The sequence below is a fragment of the Ictalurus punctatus genome, chromosome 18, assembly GCF_001660625.3.
Source record: "Ictalurus punctatus breed USDA103 chromosome 18, Coco_2.0, whole genome shotgun sequence".
NCBI classification, from domain to species: Eukaryota; Metazoa; Chordata; class Actinopteri; order Siluriformes; family Ictaluridae; genus Ictalurus; species Ictalurus punctatus.
Genome location: NC_030433.2, coordinates 19028899 through 19046549, shown reverse-complemented (window position 1 = coordinate 19046549; position 17651 = coordinate 19028899). Strand labels below are relative to the sequence as shown.

Below are 17651 nucleotides of genomic sequence, written 5' to 3'. Positions count from 1 at the left end.
GGATGTTCCAGTAGGAATATAAATAAGCTCCAGTTAGTCCAGAATGCAGCTGATGGAGTCCTACCAAGAACTAGAAGATACGACCACATCCCACCGATATTATCAATACTGCATTGGCTCCCAGTAAAATCTCGCATTAACTATAAAATACTTTTATTAACGTATAAAGCACTAAACGGTCTCGCGCCACAATATCTAAGCGACCTTTTGGTTTTCTATGATCCGCCACGCCTACTTAGATCAAAAGATGCAGGCTATTTGACGGTACCTCGAATAGTGAAGGCTACAGCAGGGGGAAGAGCTTTCTCTTATAAAGCCCCAAAGTTATGGAACAGTCTTCCAATTAGTGTTCGGGACTCAGACACAGTCTCAGTGTTTAAGTCTAGGCTTAAAACGTATTTGTTTACTCAAGCCTACCATGACTAGATTCTGTTCTACTACTTCGCAGTCATAATTATCTTTTTTCTCCCTCTCTCCTTTCGCCGAGCCCCACACGAATTTATGGAGATTCTAGAGATCCAGATCCTTTCTGCCTCTGGATGGAGCTCAAATCTTCTCTAATTTCAGACTGCTGGGACTACGGCTGCTCCTAACGCCATACAGACTTAATATAAATCCATAATGAACTTTTTCACACTAACTGTTGTTACCCAGATGAGGACGGGTTCCCTTCTGAGTCGGGTTCCTCTCAAGGTTTCTTCCTGTTAAAACATCTTAGGGAGTTTTTCCTTGCCACCGTCGCCACTCAGTGGCTTGCTCAGTTGGGATAAATTCGCACCTTTAATATCTGTATACCATGTTGATATTTCTGTAAAGCTGCTTTGAGACAATGTCTATTGTAAAAAGCGCTATACAAATAAAAATTGAATTGAATTGAATCTTCACTTGTAGATTATTTTCCTTATAGTGGAATGATGCACTGATGTCAGGTAATTTGGAGATCTATTTAAATCTTTTGCCAGACTCATAGGCATCCACAATCTTTTTTCTGAAGGCCTTACAGAACTCTTTAGATCTTGGCATGATGACACCACTCACCTCAATAACAAAGGGAACACCAGACACTAGATATGAGATGGGTATAAATAAGACCGGTTCCGCCTGCACTCCCTAAGCAGGTCCTAATCACTGGCTCCCAATCTTGAACACCTGATTCTAATTTTATGGATTTGAAGGCGTGATAAACGTAGGGGTGTACTTACTTTTTCCAAGGTGATCTTTTTGTTAATTTAAATTGTGAAAATTACTACAAAATGTACATTTTATGTCATTTGCTAGAGTGTATCAATTGAGAAAGGCACTATATAAAATAATAATAATTATTATTATAGTGCAGCTCTAAAATCTTCCTCTAATCCCAGTTCTCAATGACCCTACATGTAGCCTAGCTCTTGTATACTCCAAGGATGAAGCTCAAAATAAAAAGTACTATACACTGTAAGCAAACACATTTGCGCATTGAGACGTACAGGATAAACACACCATGGAATTTGGTCCTGAATGTCTCTCGTTAGAGTTATCTATGCAGTTTTCATTTCCAAGAACTTCTGTTTGCAGGTTTTGGAGGTTGCTCTCGATAAATTGTATCTGTAAATATAAACATTACCGGAGACTGAAACACACTAAAAGTGTACTGTGAAATATGAAATGTAATATAAAAGAATCCAGAGTTCTGAAAAGATATTTACAGTTTATTGATGAATTTCCAGCAGGTTCATTACAGGCGATAATATTCAGAGCGTCGTTTTCAACTCACAGCATCACTACAGTGATTTTCGCATCGAATATCAGCTGTAAAAAAAACAAACAAACACCGTACACGCTGGCTAATCATAGACAAACAAACAGGCATTTCAGAGATCAGACTAATGCTCATTAAAACCTGCTTCACACAGTTTCCATACACATGTATAAATGAGTAAAATTTCAGTTTCACTCTTTCTGGAGATAATCAAGTTTGATACATTTTTAATTCTTTTTTTATTTATTAATTTTTTTTTTAACAGTCTGAACACACCACAGCACAGTGTATAAAGACTGCCTTTAGACTACAGACATCTATTATTATTGTTGTTGTAAACCCTGCAATGTTATTTAAATATGATCAGATATGGCATGAACATCATGTTCGAGGAATCAAAGCGTTTCACTGTGTGACTCGGTACAGCAAATCTCAACTCTGATTGGTGCTCAGTGTTTTCTAGCAACCAATCTGCACATTGTCTATTAATATATGCATTTTTAAGGGTCATCGGCAAATAAAGAGTTCAGGATCTCAGTGTTAAATGTTAATAACAAAAAAAATGGTATAACTGCATGGTATGTCTATATTACAGCCATAGGCAGGTGAAGGAGTGTGCACTACTGTATCCAACAGCAGAGGCTTAAGTTAGCAACTGAATAATGATTCTTACAGTAACACTAGACAATATGAGGTAATGTCAGTGCTGAAATGTATAGAAATGCACATGAAATGTCTCACCACAACAGTAATAGAGACTTAATATCAGCACACAGCTGTAAGTCCCTCTCTGTCTTTACTGAGGCATTTCTGCTGACCGAGCGCACGTGGAAAATCACACACACACACTCAGGAGGACAGCGGTCTCTCTGTGGCAGTGAGAACGATTTTAAGATGTGTTTAAAACCCAGCAGGAGTGCTGAAACCTATGAAACAAAGTGCACCATCATGAATAATGTGCTCAAAGCAGACACGTGTATGTCTCGCTGTTTCACAACTATAAGACCTTAAAAACAGCAGGAATGGAGAAAGGGATGCAGACAATACTTGAATGTAGCACTCACTCGAGCACTCACTCGCGCACTCACTCACTGTGAGGGTTTGATGATGTGCATCATCTGGGCAGTGTGCAACAGGGACGGTGTGTGTGTGCTGGAGAAATACTGACAGCAGAGCCAGTCCTCAAGCTCCGTGCTCTTCTCGGGTTCCAGCGAGCGCTCGGCAAACTTCATCATGAGCAGCGCACGCTTCACATCCAGCCAGTTCAACAGCGTGTCGTGGTCCTTGTCCTTCCTGTTGTCAGTAGAGACGCGGTCGAGGAGCTCCCGGCGCGGCCCCCACAGCAGACTCTGCAGGCCGCGCTTAGCCTCTACAATATGGATCCTCTCGTCCGGGTCGGGACGCAACAGGAGACGGGCGAGGCGCTCCAGTCCGGATGAGTAGATGGAAACGGATGGGATGGAGGGGAGCTCCTCGATGCGGTAATGACGGTTTCGGAGTGATGGGACGGATTCGAAAGGATTGGGCAGGTGCAGCATCTCGTAGATCAGTATACCCGTCTGGAACTCGTCGACCTTGCGGTACTGAGAGGCAGAGACGATCTCGGGCGCCATGCGGGTCAGCTCAGACCGCTGCTTCTCGTCCGTCTCACAGCGCCGCTTCGCTTTGGAGAAGTTGCTAATTAGGAGTCGAGGTAAAGGCTCGTGAGGGGTGGGGTCAGAGTTCGGAGGTCGTCTCTGGGGCACAAGGAGCATGTTTTCGAGGCAGAGGTCGCGGTGAGTGACGCCGTGAGATTTAAGGTGCTCGAGAGCATTACAGAGCTGCAACAGAAGGAAACACACGCGCCGCTCATACACCTCGGGATGAGAACGATGGAACGACTGATACTCGCTCACAAAGTCTGCAACACTCTGACTCGGCACGTCACGTGTGATCACCACCACACGCTCCTGTTGATCCGAAGGGGTGGGGCCTGGTGGGGAAGAAGGTGGGACTAGAGTCTCTTCCTGGCCAGGGAGCATGCTCAGAGGGACGCACGCGATGAAGTGACCACAGTCCTGCTGCAGGTTAAAGTGGGGTGGGATCGACTGCTGCACAGACAGACCAAACAGGTGAGACCGCCTCACTTCCTGGGTATGGCCTTTACAGATCTGCATACAAGACAGGAGACAGACAGATAAATGATTACAGACATCAAAGACTCAACAGAAGATCAGAAGTCATTTCTTCTTTAATTCTTCCCTGCATCGTTGCTACTGTCTCATTCTGTCTTTTTGTCAGCCCACTTTTCCTCTCTGCTCCTCCCATCCATCCATCCATCCATCCATCCATCCATCCCTCCATCTTTCTCAACTTCACTGCCTATTACTATTTTCAACACATTTTTCTCAACACTGTAGCTCATGCACATTACACAGAAACTTGGGGTGTAATGATACACTCCTGTCATAATTTGGTTCCATTTTCTGAATATTTTGAACAAAATTATGACCGAAAAGACTCCTTTTTTTAAAAAAAAATTCAGAATGTGTATTTTTGTCTGTATAAAAGTAAATAAATCAAACTGCTATAAACAGATGTTTAATATTGTAAACAAAATGTACTACAGGTTCACCATAACTTATCTATATATATATATATATATATATATATATATATATATATATATATATATATATATATATAAAATTTTCAATTCTGCCAAAGATTTCTGACAAAATTTCTACAAAATCTCTCTCTGACTTTTGGAAAATGATCGACTGAAACATAACGAGCTCTTTAACAGCGTTTGAAGCGTCATTTTATCAAATAATAAAAAAATAGAGCTCCAAATTAGCTTCCGAGGCCTCTTTCTTGGGCAGTGTAGATTGCAGGGGCGCAGCGCTGGTGTCGTTTGAAAGCTACTGATGTGCTCTTTTATAACATAGACCATGGTGGTATAACATTATAACCTATAATGTGTGTGTTGGTTGTTATAAGCCAGAGCTATCATTTTAACTCCATGGGTTGCGTAGTTTGGGACTTCTGGTGTTCAAACCGTGCAATTACATTGGTTGCATAATTAATAGAAAGCTGATTCCCATCTTGTGAATCCCACATTCCCACAATGCACATCATTTTTATGATGATATTTTTAGATCATCATATTTTTTTGCATCACAACGCGTCGTGTCATGAATCATCGTCACACCCCTAATAGAAATGTCTCGGAACACACTCTCTGACCTTGACAGCGTAGGGTGTGTGTGTGTCAGAGGAGCAGGAGGCGGGGTAGTATGCGGCGTCCCTGGTCACACACACGGCGCGGCTGCAGCTCAGTTTGAACAGACTCCACTCGTGCTCGTTGAAGAAGCGGTGTGTGTGTTTCTGAGTGTGTGTGAAACGCTCCTCACACTTCAGCGACAAACGGCGCACACATTCGCCGTACAGTCCACCCAACCGTGCGTACACACACTCCCGACTTGCCCCGCTGCTCAGGAGTGTCTGCAGAGACGTCGAGGATGAATATGAGAGCTGAGGAGACGAACAGGAAGTGACAGCGTGTCCTTTGACCTTCGTCTCGGTGTCAGAGGAGGTGGTGCGGCTCAGGAGCTTTTTCTCCGGTAATGGCGGGGGACAGAGACTCGGATTCGGGAACAGGGCGGGACAGGAGCGCTGAGTCGACTCCTGAACAGCTGCAGAGAGAGAGAGAGAGAGAGAGAGAGAGAGAGAGAGAGAGAGAGAGAGAGAGAGAGAAATCTTTATTGATTTTAATGATAAAAGTTTACACCTAGTTCAGAAGGTTAAAAGGTCAGCTGTTTATTATACTGGTCATGTGATTTTCGGACTGAAAATTTTTCAGTCTGTCTGTCATGCCAAAAACAGAGACATGATGGCTACATTATACGAGAACTGGAGAGACAGACAGACTGCCTCCTGTGTTACTGTTTAACAAGGTAACGCCTTTAACACAGCGAGAGATCTGTGTATCTTATCAGGGTGTGTGTGTGTGTGTGTGTGTGTGTGTGTGTGTGTGTGTGTGTGTGTGTGTGTGTGGGTCTGTGTACACATAGTGAGACAGCACTGATGATTACCAGAGACAGAATTACACACACCTGAGAGAGAAGGAGAGAGAAAGAGAGAGAGAGAGACACACACACACACACACACACACACACACACACACACACACACACACACACACACACACACACACACACACACACACAATAACTGGAAGGAAAAACAAATAGGGAATGAGACAAGGACAGGGAATGAGAATTACAGAGAAATAGAAAAAAGTTTGAGTGAAAGAGACAGAGGACAGAGTATATATATGTGTGTGTGTGTGTGTGTGCGCGCGTGTGTGTGTGTAATGAGTAGTTTCGTGGGGATAAATGCCTGTGGTAAATGACAGAAACCGTTATTTCCTCTTATTATACTCTCATTATCTCTCCCCTCTCACCACCCCTCTCTAGTGTGCCAGAGTGTTAGAGAGCTAGTCCACTAGCCGACCCAGGGCACTCGGTTGTGAAGATGCAGTGCGCTCACCAGAATCGGACAGAGCCGGCAGGCTATCTGAAGAGGCTGTGCTCATTTCCTTCAATGAGTGAGGGAGTGACTCCACTGATCCTCGCTGATCCAATTCCATACTGCTCACGCTGAGCTTAACACACGAGCTGTAGACATACACACACACACGTTAAATACACAGCTTACCACATTAACACACAGAACTTACGAAAAATGACTAAGCACTACACACATGCGGACATGAGCGTGGCTAATATGTATATTTTAAACATATTTTGAAATATATCGTTTCATTACAAGAACACGTCACTGCCTTTTTAATGTTCCGTTTTAACCTCGTCCTCACGGTACTGCTGTGTGTTGGTGTTTGGTGGAACATGACGATTCACTGATACCAAATACCATCAAAAACAAACTGTAAGCTGATACTTTTAAACACTTATTACTTGATTTTTTTTAAAAAAATGAAATGACGTTAAGCTAGGTAAAAAAACAAAACAGTCTATAACACTTACTTGAAACATAATAAGAGGTCTCTCTTTTGTCTTTCTCTCCTTTCTCAGTCTTTGTCTCTCTCTCTCTGCCCCCCTGTCTTTGTAGGTCTTCTCTCTTTCTGTCCCTCTCTCTCCCCATAACTAACAATTATTTTCGGAATCGGATGGGGGGGGGGGGGGGGGGGGGGGGAGGCGGGCAAACTCGTTTATTTAAAATAAAATCCACAAACTGAGTGTTACAAATATAAACTTCAGACTAAAACGTTACACAACTGTTTGTCCAAGTATATAAGACTGAAAAGAACCCAATACACACAGACACTCACCAGAATATATATTATTCATTTAGGACCGTAGATTGACTCAGTGCTTTTTGTGCATCCATAAAAAATAATGCATAAATACTTATATATATAATATAAACTAATATACAAGTTTATATTATATGATAGTATTTATGCATTACTTTTTATAAAAGGTAACGTTGACAAACAGTAAGCTGAAGAAAGTCATTTTTCGGTGACTCTGGGTATTAGGCTAAAGCTAGCGGTGTCAGCGTATGACGTCATGCGCCGTCGACTAGGAAGCGGTTTATACTTCCGGTTAGTAAGAAAAAAAACAACAAAAAAAACGCTTGTGTTCCTTTTGAGATGTTATTACCTTTCTAAAATGTATGCACTAGACGGTAGAGTACATAATGCATAGTGTAAGTGTATAATACGTCATTTGGGACGCAACTTAAGTATTTACTCTCCGAAGCATGTTTTCAGAACAGAAGTGACGTAGTGAGTAAATGCACCCCGTACTGCGCGCAGACCAACTAATCCATAATGAGATTCGTTGACAACGATTTTCACAATCGATTATTATCGATTTCATCGATTAGTTGTTGTGCATTATTATGCATTATTTTCTAAGTACTTATGCATTATTCTCTTATGGATGCACAAAAAGCACAGAATTAAACTACAGTCCTAAATTAAAAACATTACCCCAATCCGATTAATCGAAAAAAATTATCTGTGAAGTAATCAATTAGGAAAATGATCGTGAGTTGCAGCCCTACAGTACTGTCACAAAGCTAGGGCAATTAGATACTGTCTTAAGATTTGGATGAGCGGGGTAACAAAAACACCCCCCCATAGAGCTGTAGAGCTGTAGAGCTCACAGCCAATCAGAACACGCTGTAGTGCTCACAGGATAAATCTGAGTCAGGAACACTAGCAGGTGGTAAGGCAGTGTGAGAGGATGAATGATTGGTGGTAAGAGGACACCACCAACTCAGTCTCATCATCATCTGCTGTTTGTTGTGAAAACACAAGGAGTTTTAACTGTCAGACAAATGATGAACACAAAACAGAGAAAGCAGCCAGGTGTGTAGTGAAGCGTGTCACTGCGTGTGCTGCAGAAAACACACACACACACACACACACACACATATATATATATATATATACAGTGTGTGTGTGTGTGTGGTAGTCACTGTGTTGCTGCAAACACACACACACACACACACACACACACACACACACACACACACACACACACAGAAAACACACTCACACACAGCCAAACACACACACACACACAGCCAAATACACACACATACACACACACAGTCAAATATACATTCACACACACACACACACACACACACACACACACACACACACACACACACAGCCAAACAAACAGACAGACAGACACACACACACACACACAGAGCCAAACAGACACACACACACAGCCAAACAGACAGACACACACACACACAGCCAAACACAGACACACACACACACAGCCAAACACAGACACACACAGCCAAACAGACAGACAGACACACACACTCACACACAGCCAAACAGACACACATACACTCACACACACAGACAAACAGCCAGACACACACACAGACAAAAAGACACACACACAGACAAACAGACAGACACACAGACAAACAGACAGACACACACACACCATTCTGTTTAAATAGTATGAAAATACAGTTACATATTGAACCTGTAATAACAAGGAACTCATTCAGATCTAATTCAGACTCATTCAGAGTGTGTGTGTGTGTGTGTGTGTGTGTGTGTGTGTGTGTGTCATGGGGGGCATGGATTTGTTCAAACAAACAAGAAGACTCTGTGTGTGTTTGTTTGTGTGTGTGTGTGTGTGTGTGTGTGTGTGTGTGATTATCTGCCTATAACCATGAACACAGTCAGGATCATCTGATCAGCTAAAAAGAAAGAGATGGTGTGAGGGAGAACTGAGCTCCACATTAATGACCTTTTTCATTCTCTACACTGCTGGAGTTTCTGCTGCTATATTACAGTTTAATACGCGTTAGTGCTCACGTTACAGTTTTACCTCTGGACTGTTACAAAGCGCTGAATCTCAAACTCCTTCCAGAAATGTTAAATAAACATCTACGAGGAAAAATTCACCATATCATCCATAACATGCCCTTTTTTAAACATCTGTTTGTGCCAAGTGTCTGCCATACAAGTCCCTGAGAATGAGCTGTTACTATAGGAACAATGCCATAGTACATTTATATACGCTACTGTGTAAGTTGTTACTATAGAAACTATATCATATTAGAACGACTGCATTAATATAAACCTGTGATTTGCAGCTGCACTACTGTCAGAGCTGCTGTTACAGAATCTAAACTAATCAACACAATCTGACCAATCAGAACCCAGAATTCAACAGCACTGGGTGTAAAGATAGCATAACACAACATACACACGTGAGAGCTCAACATCACACGTTTTTCTCTTTTCTCTAGTCACACGGATATGTTCCTTACTTGCAATTTTCTTGGTTGAGCTCAGTGCTTAAAGTTTAACCCCAAATGCCAAAATAAAGGATGTACAGAATTTATTAAGCTGCATTGATCTAATTCTGTAGACTGTTTTTCTCTTTGTACTTTGGTGCATGTTTATGAATAACAGTGTTTTATACAGAGCCAGAAACCACATTGGCAAGTCTGTTTGAGACACTGAGACATGCTAAACTGAAGGCTATAAGAGTAACTTGTTAGCTAAATTAGCATCAAAGTTCCAGTATACCAAAAAAAAAAAAAGAAGAAAAAAAAAAAGCAAGCTTCACAAAGAGAAAACATCGCAGCTGACACAGAGCACAGTATAACAGATATAAATTTGATTTAAAGGTGGTTCTTACCGGTGGTGTTTTTTGGGTGGAGGCAGTGGAGGTCTGGGCTCACTGCTGCTGCTGTCAGACTTCATCTCGCCTTCGTTCTCACTGGGACTGTTGTTTCTCTCATCAGTGCCAGGCGTAGAGTCACACTTGTCCTTCCATTCTCTTTCTGTTTTATTCTCCTCCTCCTCCTCCTCCTCCCTTTTCTCCTCCTCAGCTCGAGGCTCTGAACTCCACAAGCTGCTCAGCACTGTGGAGAAAAGTTATTAAAAGTTAATCAGTGCTGCAATATAAATCACGCTACATTTCTAAACTTACCGGGTTATCGGTACTACACGTACCCTCATACACACATATACACCCCATGAGCATTTTTACCTGGACAGGAGGAGTGGGCGTCACCCTGAGACAGTTTTAAGGGCGGGGTCACGTGGAAGTTAAGCTCAGGAAGAGGAGACAAACTGGACGTGCCGAGTTTTGGAGAACGTGAGCTTCTTTTGGGCGGAATGGGTGGGCTTGCTTTGGTCTGCATGGACAGGCCTGTGGACACTGGGGTCGTTCCCATGACGACAGGGGAAGATGGCCAGTTGAAGACAGGGCTGGAGGGGTCATCAGGGGTCCTGGGGCTGAAACGGAGCCACTGAGTGCTAACGGCAGAATCGGGGCTGCTCAGGTAAAAGGTGCAGTTGTTCTTCTCCGTGTGGGCGGCCATGACAGTGATGGTCGCCCTTTGACCTTCCCCATCGTCGCTGACCTCGGTGATGACCTCAGCATTTCGGCGAGGACGGCATTTCCGCTTTGAGCTCTCAGCATAGACGGGCTCTGACTGAATCGTGGCCAGGCCAGTCAGCGAGTCTGTACTGCTGCAATGTGAAAACAAATCCGACAGACTGGCATTATTAAGGGATTCCGGGGTTGCCGCGGGTGATGAAAAAACACTGAGTATCTCTGTGGATGCACCATTAACAGTCCCGTTTATGCTTCCTGTAGCTGTGTTTGTTTTCACCTGCACTTCCTGTTTATGATTATGTAAAAGTGAATCACAGGAAGTGATGTAAGTGCACTTGGGTGTTTTGGCCAACTGTGGACTTAAGTTCTCTTTTAGACCAATAGGATTGCGGCATTCCTCCTGCACGATAAACACACAGCCTGTGGTGGGCGGGGCTTTAGGAGACACAGGAGTCCTGCTTGAATAATCCAGCTTTGTGGAAATGCCATTCTGCAGTACCACATCCTTCAGAGCTTTACTGCAGCCGTTACTGTCGATGTAATGCGATGACAGATCCAGAATGTTCTTCAGTCCAGTCGGGCTCTTATGGGCCTTCAGAAAAATAAACGAATGAACAAATAAAAAAAAAAAAAAAAAAAAAAGAATAAACAGCTTTGTCATACATTTCAAGAAAGTCTTTCACAAAGTGTGCAAGAACTAAAACAGGATGAACAATTAACAATAAAGCACTTACTATCAACACTTCTTTCAAAATATTACATTTTATTCAGTAAATAATCTAATATTTATATACTAAATACTATCATCATTCAGCAGAAAATTAAAGACATCCATCAATAAATTAATGTGTTTTGTGCATAATAATAATAATAATAATAATAATAATAATAATAAGTTTTATTTAAATATAGCTCCTTTCCACAAGCTCAAGGACACTTTACACTCCATCTACATTTAACAGGACAAAGTACATTAATATACATTTTTACAATGGGGAATAAAACATCAATGAGTAATAGACAGATAGTGATGAGAAAAGATGTTTTAAAGATAGAAATAGAGGAGACATCGCGGAGGCTCTGAGGTAGAGAGTTCCACAGTTTAGGTGCAACTACACTGAAGGAACTCCCACCGAAAGTGGGTAGACGAAATCTAGGGACAGAAAACAATTTGGAACCAGAAGAAGGAAGAGTGCGTGCTGGTGTCTACAGAAGCAGCAGATCACATATATAACGAAGTGCCAGTTCATTGAGACCTTTGGATGTCAGGAGAAGAATTTTAAACTTAATATGGCATGAGACAGGCAGCCGGTGAAGACTAAACAAGATGGGAGTAAAGTGTGCAGAACGCTTGGTGTTAGTGAGAACAGAGTTTTGGATGTATTGTAATCGGGCAGTAGTTTTAGCTGGTAGGCCAGTAAAGAGGGAGTTACAGTAGTCGAGACGTGATGATATGAAAGCACGACCTAGTGACTTTGCATCCTTCCCAGTTTGGTCAGATTTCCATCAATACTGACACAAATGTCAAAATTTCTTATAAGTGTTTGCGGCCAAGAAATCAGGATCTCAATTTTGTCCGCATAAAGAATTTCAGTGCAAAAAAAAGTAGTTGTTAGCAAATATAAACTAACCATATTAACATGTGCTGTGTGTAACATTTAAAAGCATTTCTAGATTCAGGAATTTGATGAAGAGACCTGGAGGAAAATATTTCCTAAACATACGTCTGCTGGTAAACAGGAACTTGTTGTGAAGGTGAAGTGAATAATATTGATTATCTCATTAAAGTAGCACCTGTCAAGGAGCAGGATATATTAGGTAGCATGTTAATGGTCAGTTCTTGAAGTTGACGTGTTGGAAGAAGTTAAAATAGGCAAGCGTAAGGATCTGAACGACTGTGACAAGGGCTAAATTGTGATGGCTAGACGACTGGGTCTAAACATCTCCAAAATGGCAGGTCTTGTGGGGTTTTCCTGGAATGCAGTAGTTAGTACCTACCAAAAGTGGTATTTTTGGTACCCGGTGAACCGGCGACAGGGTCATGGATGCCCAAGGCTCATGGAGTCCAGGTATTCATGTGGATGTTACTTTGACACAAACCATCTACCTAAACATTGTTGCAGACCAAGTACATCCCTTCATGGCAACGGGATTCCCGGTCATGTGCCCTGCCACACTGCAAAAGTTGTTCGGGAATAGTTTTAGGAACATGCCAGAGAGTTCAAGGTGTGGACTTCACCTCCAAATTCCCCAGATCTCAACGCCTCTGTGGGATGTGCTGGACAAACAAGTCCGATCCATGGAGGATCCACCTCGAAACTTACAGGACTTAAAGGATCTGCCGCTAACATCTTGGTGCCAGATATGACAGCACATCTTCAGAGGTCTTGTGGAGTCCATGCCTCGATGGTTCAGAGCTATTTTGGCAGCAAAAGGGAGATCTACACAATATGGCTTTAATGTCATGGCTGATCAGTCAATGTTTAAATGCCAATCACATAAGGGCACATTTTTCATTCCGTTTGGGATTGGGTAAAGAAATTTAAGTTTTCCGTTCTAATATAATATTCAAGTTTTAATGAATCATTGCATATACTGTTTAATATACCATTTTAATTGTGCCCTAAATTATGATACAGTGCCCTCCACTAATATTGGCACCCTTGGTAAATATGAGCAAAGAAGGCTGTGAGATGATTATTTGTTTTTTTGTCTTTATTGTTTAACCTTTTGATATATTGTTTTAAAAAAAATTCTCAAACATACTCTGCTCTCATGAAGATCAATTGCAAACAAAACACAGGTTTATCAAAAAAATTTTTTCGTGAAATATAGGTGCGCAACAATTATTGGTACCCTATGAAGTCGTATGAGAAAAATATATCTGAAGTATATTCGCTTATATTTAAACATTTTTTAGTACACCTGGGTGACTAGGAACAGGAAATTGTTCAACCATGACTTTCACAGGGGAATAATTGTGAGGTAACACATAGGCCAAATTCCCTTAGTCATTCATAACAGTGGGTTAGACCAAGGAATATAGCTGTGATGTGCAGCAAAAGGTTGTTGAGCTTCACAAAATAGGAAGTGGCTAGAATAAAATAGCAAAAGCATTGACAATGCCCATTTCCACCATCAGGGCAATAATTAAGAGGATGGTTCGAGTGGCCAAGGATCACAGCTGTAGAATTGCAGAAGTTAGTTGCGTCTTGGGGTCAGAAAGTCTCCACAACTACAATCTGAAGTCACCTACATCACTATAAGTTGTTTGGTTAGGGTTTCAAGAAAAAAGCCTCTACTCTCATCCAAAAACAAACTCAAGTGTCTTCAGTTTCCCAGAAACTACTGGAACTTCAAATGCGGTCGGGTTCTATGGTCAGATGAAACCAAAATAGAGCCTTTTGCCAATAAACACCAGAGGTGGTTTTGGCCCACACCGAGAGATAGCCGTATAGAAAAGTACCTCCTGCCCACGGTTAAATATGGTGGTGACGGCATTCCTCTTTGAGATTTTATTTATAAAATGATGTTCATCCGGTAATCAAATTCTATTTACTGTATTACTTATACTAATCATGAAGCCATCAGTTTCTGAGTACATATTGTTCATTTCATATCTGGACCCATTAAGCATTGTCCTCTAGTCTGTACACGGCCCCTTAATACTTTTTAAAAATCCTGTACACTATCTGAAATTAGCCCCGCCCTAACACAGCGGTCAGATTTTCAAAAGGAAATTCACAAAATGATGGTAGTTTCAATAGAGGAGATCGGGGTCAATTTAGGTGCAGCTATGCTTGTGATTTTCCTGGCAACCAGAAGTGAGACTGAACATTACACTGCTTCTTTAATATATTTCCACAGAGATCCACATATACGGTGTATAACTGAAAGCAGAGTTCCAATTCGACATTTAACGAACTTTTAGTGTGACTGGTGAGTTTTCTCTCAAATACCTGCTGTGCGTTCATGGTAAACTCTGCTGCCATCTCAGTGGTGTCCAAATTCATCATGGTGGGCTTGACCGCAATAGTGGGCTTGATATAGGGCGAAACTGAGGTGCCTTCATCCTCCTCTTGGTCCCCGCACAAGCTCTTCCTGCCTTTAGCGTTGGCGTGGGCACTACGTGGGTGGAAGCAGTTCTTACAGGATCCCGGTTTCCACACGTGCTCTGCAAACTCACTGCACGCTGACATTTTATGCAACACGCTTCCTGGGCAGGATGTAGCTCCAGGTTACACGTGGCTGAAGCCAGTGGAGCAGACAGAAGGTTGACTGGTCATGCTGCGTATAAGTGTGTGACCTCAGACACCTGAGAGGAAATAAAATAAAAGCAGGAAATTCAACCTGATTCTACACATAGCAACAAAATCTGAACATAGTAGCTGTTAATAATAGAGCTGCAACCAAACGCAACAGATATTATTAGTAGAGTGTGTGACTTGTGAGGGAGCATTTAAAAACTCACGTGACTAAAGTTACACTCTAAACACCCAAAGCAGCACAAAGCCTGTTTCATTCTCAAAGAACCACTGAACAGAGGCAAGATTTTTTCATTTCATCCATTTATTATGATGCAGGAAAGACTTACTGAGACCAGCGTGATCAAATTAAAATCATTAACAATAACAGAAATGATTATATCAGAAAGTAGAAACAATTCAGTATTTTAATGAACAATAACATCCAAAACAAATGTACACTAAAATCGGCATCTCGAATAAAAGGTACAGCCGTTATAAAATCCAAATTTATTCTATGGTCTAATAAGATTGAATTAAACATGTTAAAAATATATCATTTTTAAAAAAAAAAAATTATGTATGTTTAAAACAGTGCTTTGCTTGAAAACAATAAATATTACAAAAGCGCTAACAAATTTTTGGAGAATAAATTTAGGGATAAAATTAACGAACGGTCCTTAATCACCTGGATGTGCATCAGCAAACGCTGGGCAGATTAAGAACTGGTGTTAGTGCCTGACGTGCTGCTAATGTAGATCACTGCGTGCTTTTTAAAAATAGCGATGGTAAAGGAGGACGACATGATGGATGAAATTCGTTCATTTTCCAGGGGCTGCTATTTAAGAATATTTGAATAGACCGAAATATACATATATATATTTTTTTAACATGTTGATGCATTTTTGCTGGACCGGCCTAGAAGAGGCATTTTTGCTCGCTGACTGACTGACCCCGAGTTTCAGTGTTGGAATGTGCATACGTGAGGAGTTTAGCTTCACTTAAAAACTGGGAATATGTGGATGGTCAGAATTAAGAGAACACGGTACGTACAGTTATTGTAAAAAAAAAAATATATTAAGAGTCTCATCAAAATGTGATTACATTAATTACTAGTTTGAATTTTGAGGTTTGAATGAGTACGATCAATTGGCGTAGTAGTAACGTGATCCAGTTACTTTATATAATTTCGCGAGGATGTTAGCACTGACGGGACGAAATAACCACGGTATTAAACTAACGTGATTAAAGCAGTGAGGCCTCACTAACCCAGTCACCTGGGTTTGATCCTGGGGTGAGTGATTTCATTCAGAACTTTTAAACTACATGATTAAATGGTAATGGTTAATGGTCTGCACTTATATAGCCCTTTTATCCAAAGCGCTTTACACTGTGTCTCAGTCACCCATTCACACACGCACACTCACACCAATGGTAGCAGAGCTGCCATGCAATGTGCTAACTTGCCATCGGGAGCAGCTCGGGGTTCCGCGTCTTGCCCAAGGACACTTCGGTATGTGGAGTCACGTGGGCCAGGAATCAAACCGCCAACCCTACGATTAGTGGACAACCCGCTCTACCACCTGATCCACATCTGCCCCATGATCAAATCATGCTGGATGTATGAAAACAAACCATGTTCATGTAACTCATTGTAATCCATTCACGTGGAACGGATGTACACAACTGAATTAAGTCAATTCAGTGGGGTTTCTTTCCCCAGTGCTAATTCAATCTTGCTGTCTTACCAACACCTACCTAATATTGTGTAGGTCCCTTTTGTACTGCCAAAACAGCTCTGACTCGTCGAAGCACGGACTCCACAAGACCTCTGAAGCTGTGCTGTGGGATATGGCACCAAAACGTTAGCAACAGATCCTTTAAGTCTGACACCTTTATAACCAGCATTAACGTTTAGCTCTTCGGGCTAATCTTCGCTCCCCAAGCGCATCAGTGAGCTTTGTGCATCCATGACCGTGTCGCCGGTTCACTGGTTGTCCTTCCTTAGACCTCTTTTGATAGGTACTAACCACTGCATACTGGGAACACCCCACAAGACCTGCCGTTTTGGAGATCCTCCGACCCAGTCGCCTAGCCATCACAATTTGTCCCTTGTCAAAGTCGCTCAGATCCTTACACGTCCATTTTTCCTGCTTCCAACACATCAACTTTGAGAACTGACTGTTCACTTGCCGCCTAATAAATCCCACCCCTTGACAGGTGTCACTGTAACGAGATAATCAATAAGATTCACTTCACTCGTCAGTGGATTTAATGCACGCTAACCAGAGGATCGCGTGCTCGTACTTCCAGGTTGACTGTGTTCATGCTAAAATTTTGATATATGGAGATTCAATTTCTAGACTTTACGTGGTGGAACGATTAGAAACAATTTAAAAATCAGTCAACATTTTATTTTTTAAGAATAAGTTTTAGATATGAAAAAAACAAACAAACAAACAAACAAAAAAACCCCACAACAATAATTTCCTTATTTTAGTCCATGCCGAGGAAAACGAGCTTAACCTCCTAGCACATTTACACCAGCTGCTTAGTCCAGGCCTAGTCAGGGTGAACCTGTCCGGCATCGTTGTTCAGCTCGGTCTCGTGTTTAACGTTCGGAAGATGAGAGTCCTCGTGCTGGGGCAGGTTCTGTCTCTGAAGCACCCCAGTTCAGCGCAAACGTCAATTCCACATCCAATAAAACATTCATGAGGCGTCTCACTGGAGAGCGTAGGCATGTTAGGAATGTGTGTGTGTGTGCGC

General features: G+C 41.8%; 1 protein-coding gene across 2 annotated transcripts in view; it reads right to left on the bottom strand.

The window, feature by feature from the left end:
* Nucleotides 1-1670: 1670 nt before the first annotated feature.
* The window catches only part of LOC108279361 (inactive tyrosine-protein kinase PRAG1), a 24696-nt gene continuing 8715 nt past the window's right edge, over nucleotides 1671-17651 (bottom strand). The window contains exons 2-8 of one of the 2 annotated variants that reach the window (XM_053687813.1): nucleotides 16644-16727; nucleotides 14601-14956; nucleotides 10291-11233; nucleotides 9937-10162; nucleotides 6272-6399; nucleotides 4967-5415; nucleotides 1671-3891 (exon numbers count right to left, since the gene is read on the bottom strand). In XM_053687813.1, coding sequence (XP_053543788.1) covers nucleotides 2830-3891; nucleotides 4967-5415; nucleotides 6272-6399; nucleotides 9937-10162; nucleotides 10291-11233; nucleotides 14601-14840 — 3048 coding nt within the window. In that variant the 5' untranslated portion in view covers nucleotides 14841-14956; nucleotides 16644-16727 and the 3' untranslated portion in view covers nucleotides 1671-2829. The remainder of the gene's footprint in view (nucleotides 3892-4966; nucleotides 5416-6271; nucleotides 6400-9936; nucleotides 10163-10290; nucleotides 11234-14600; nucleotides 14957-16643; nucleotides 16728-17651) is intronic. The other variant, XM_017493567.3, reaches the window with a different exon arrangement.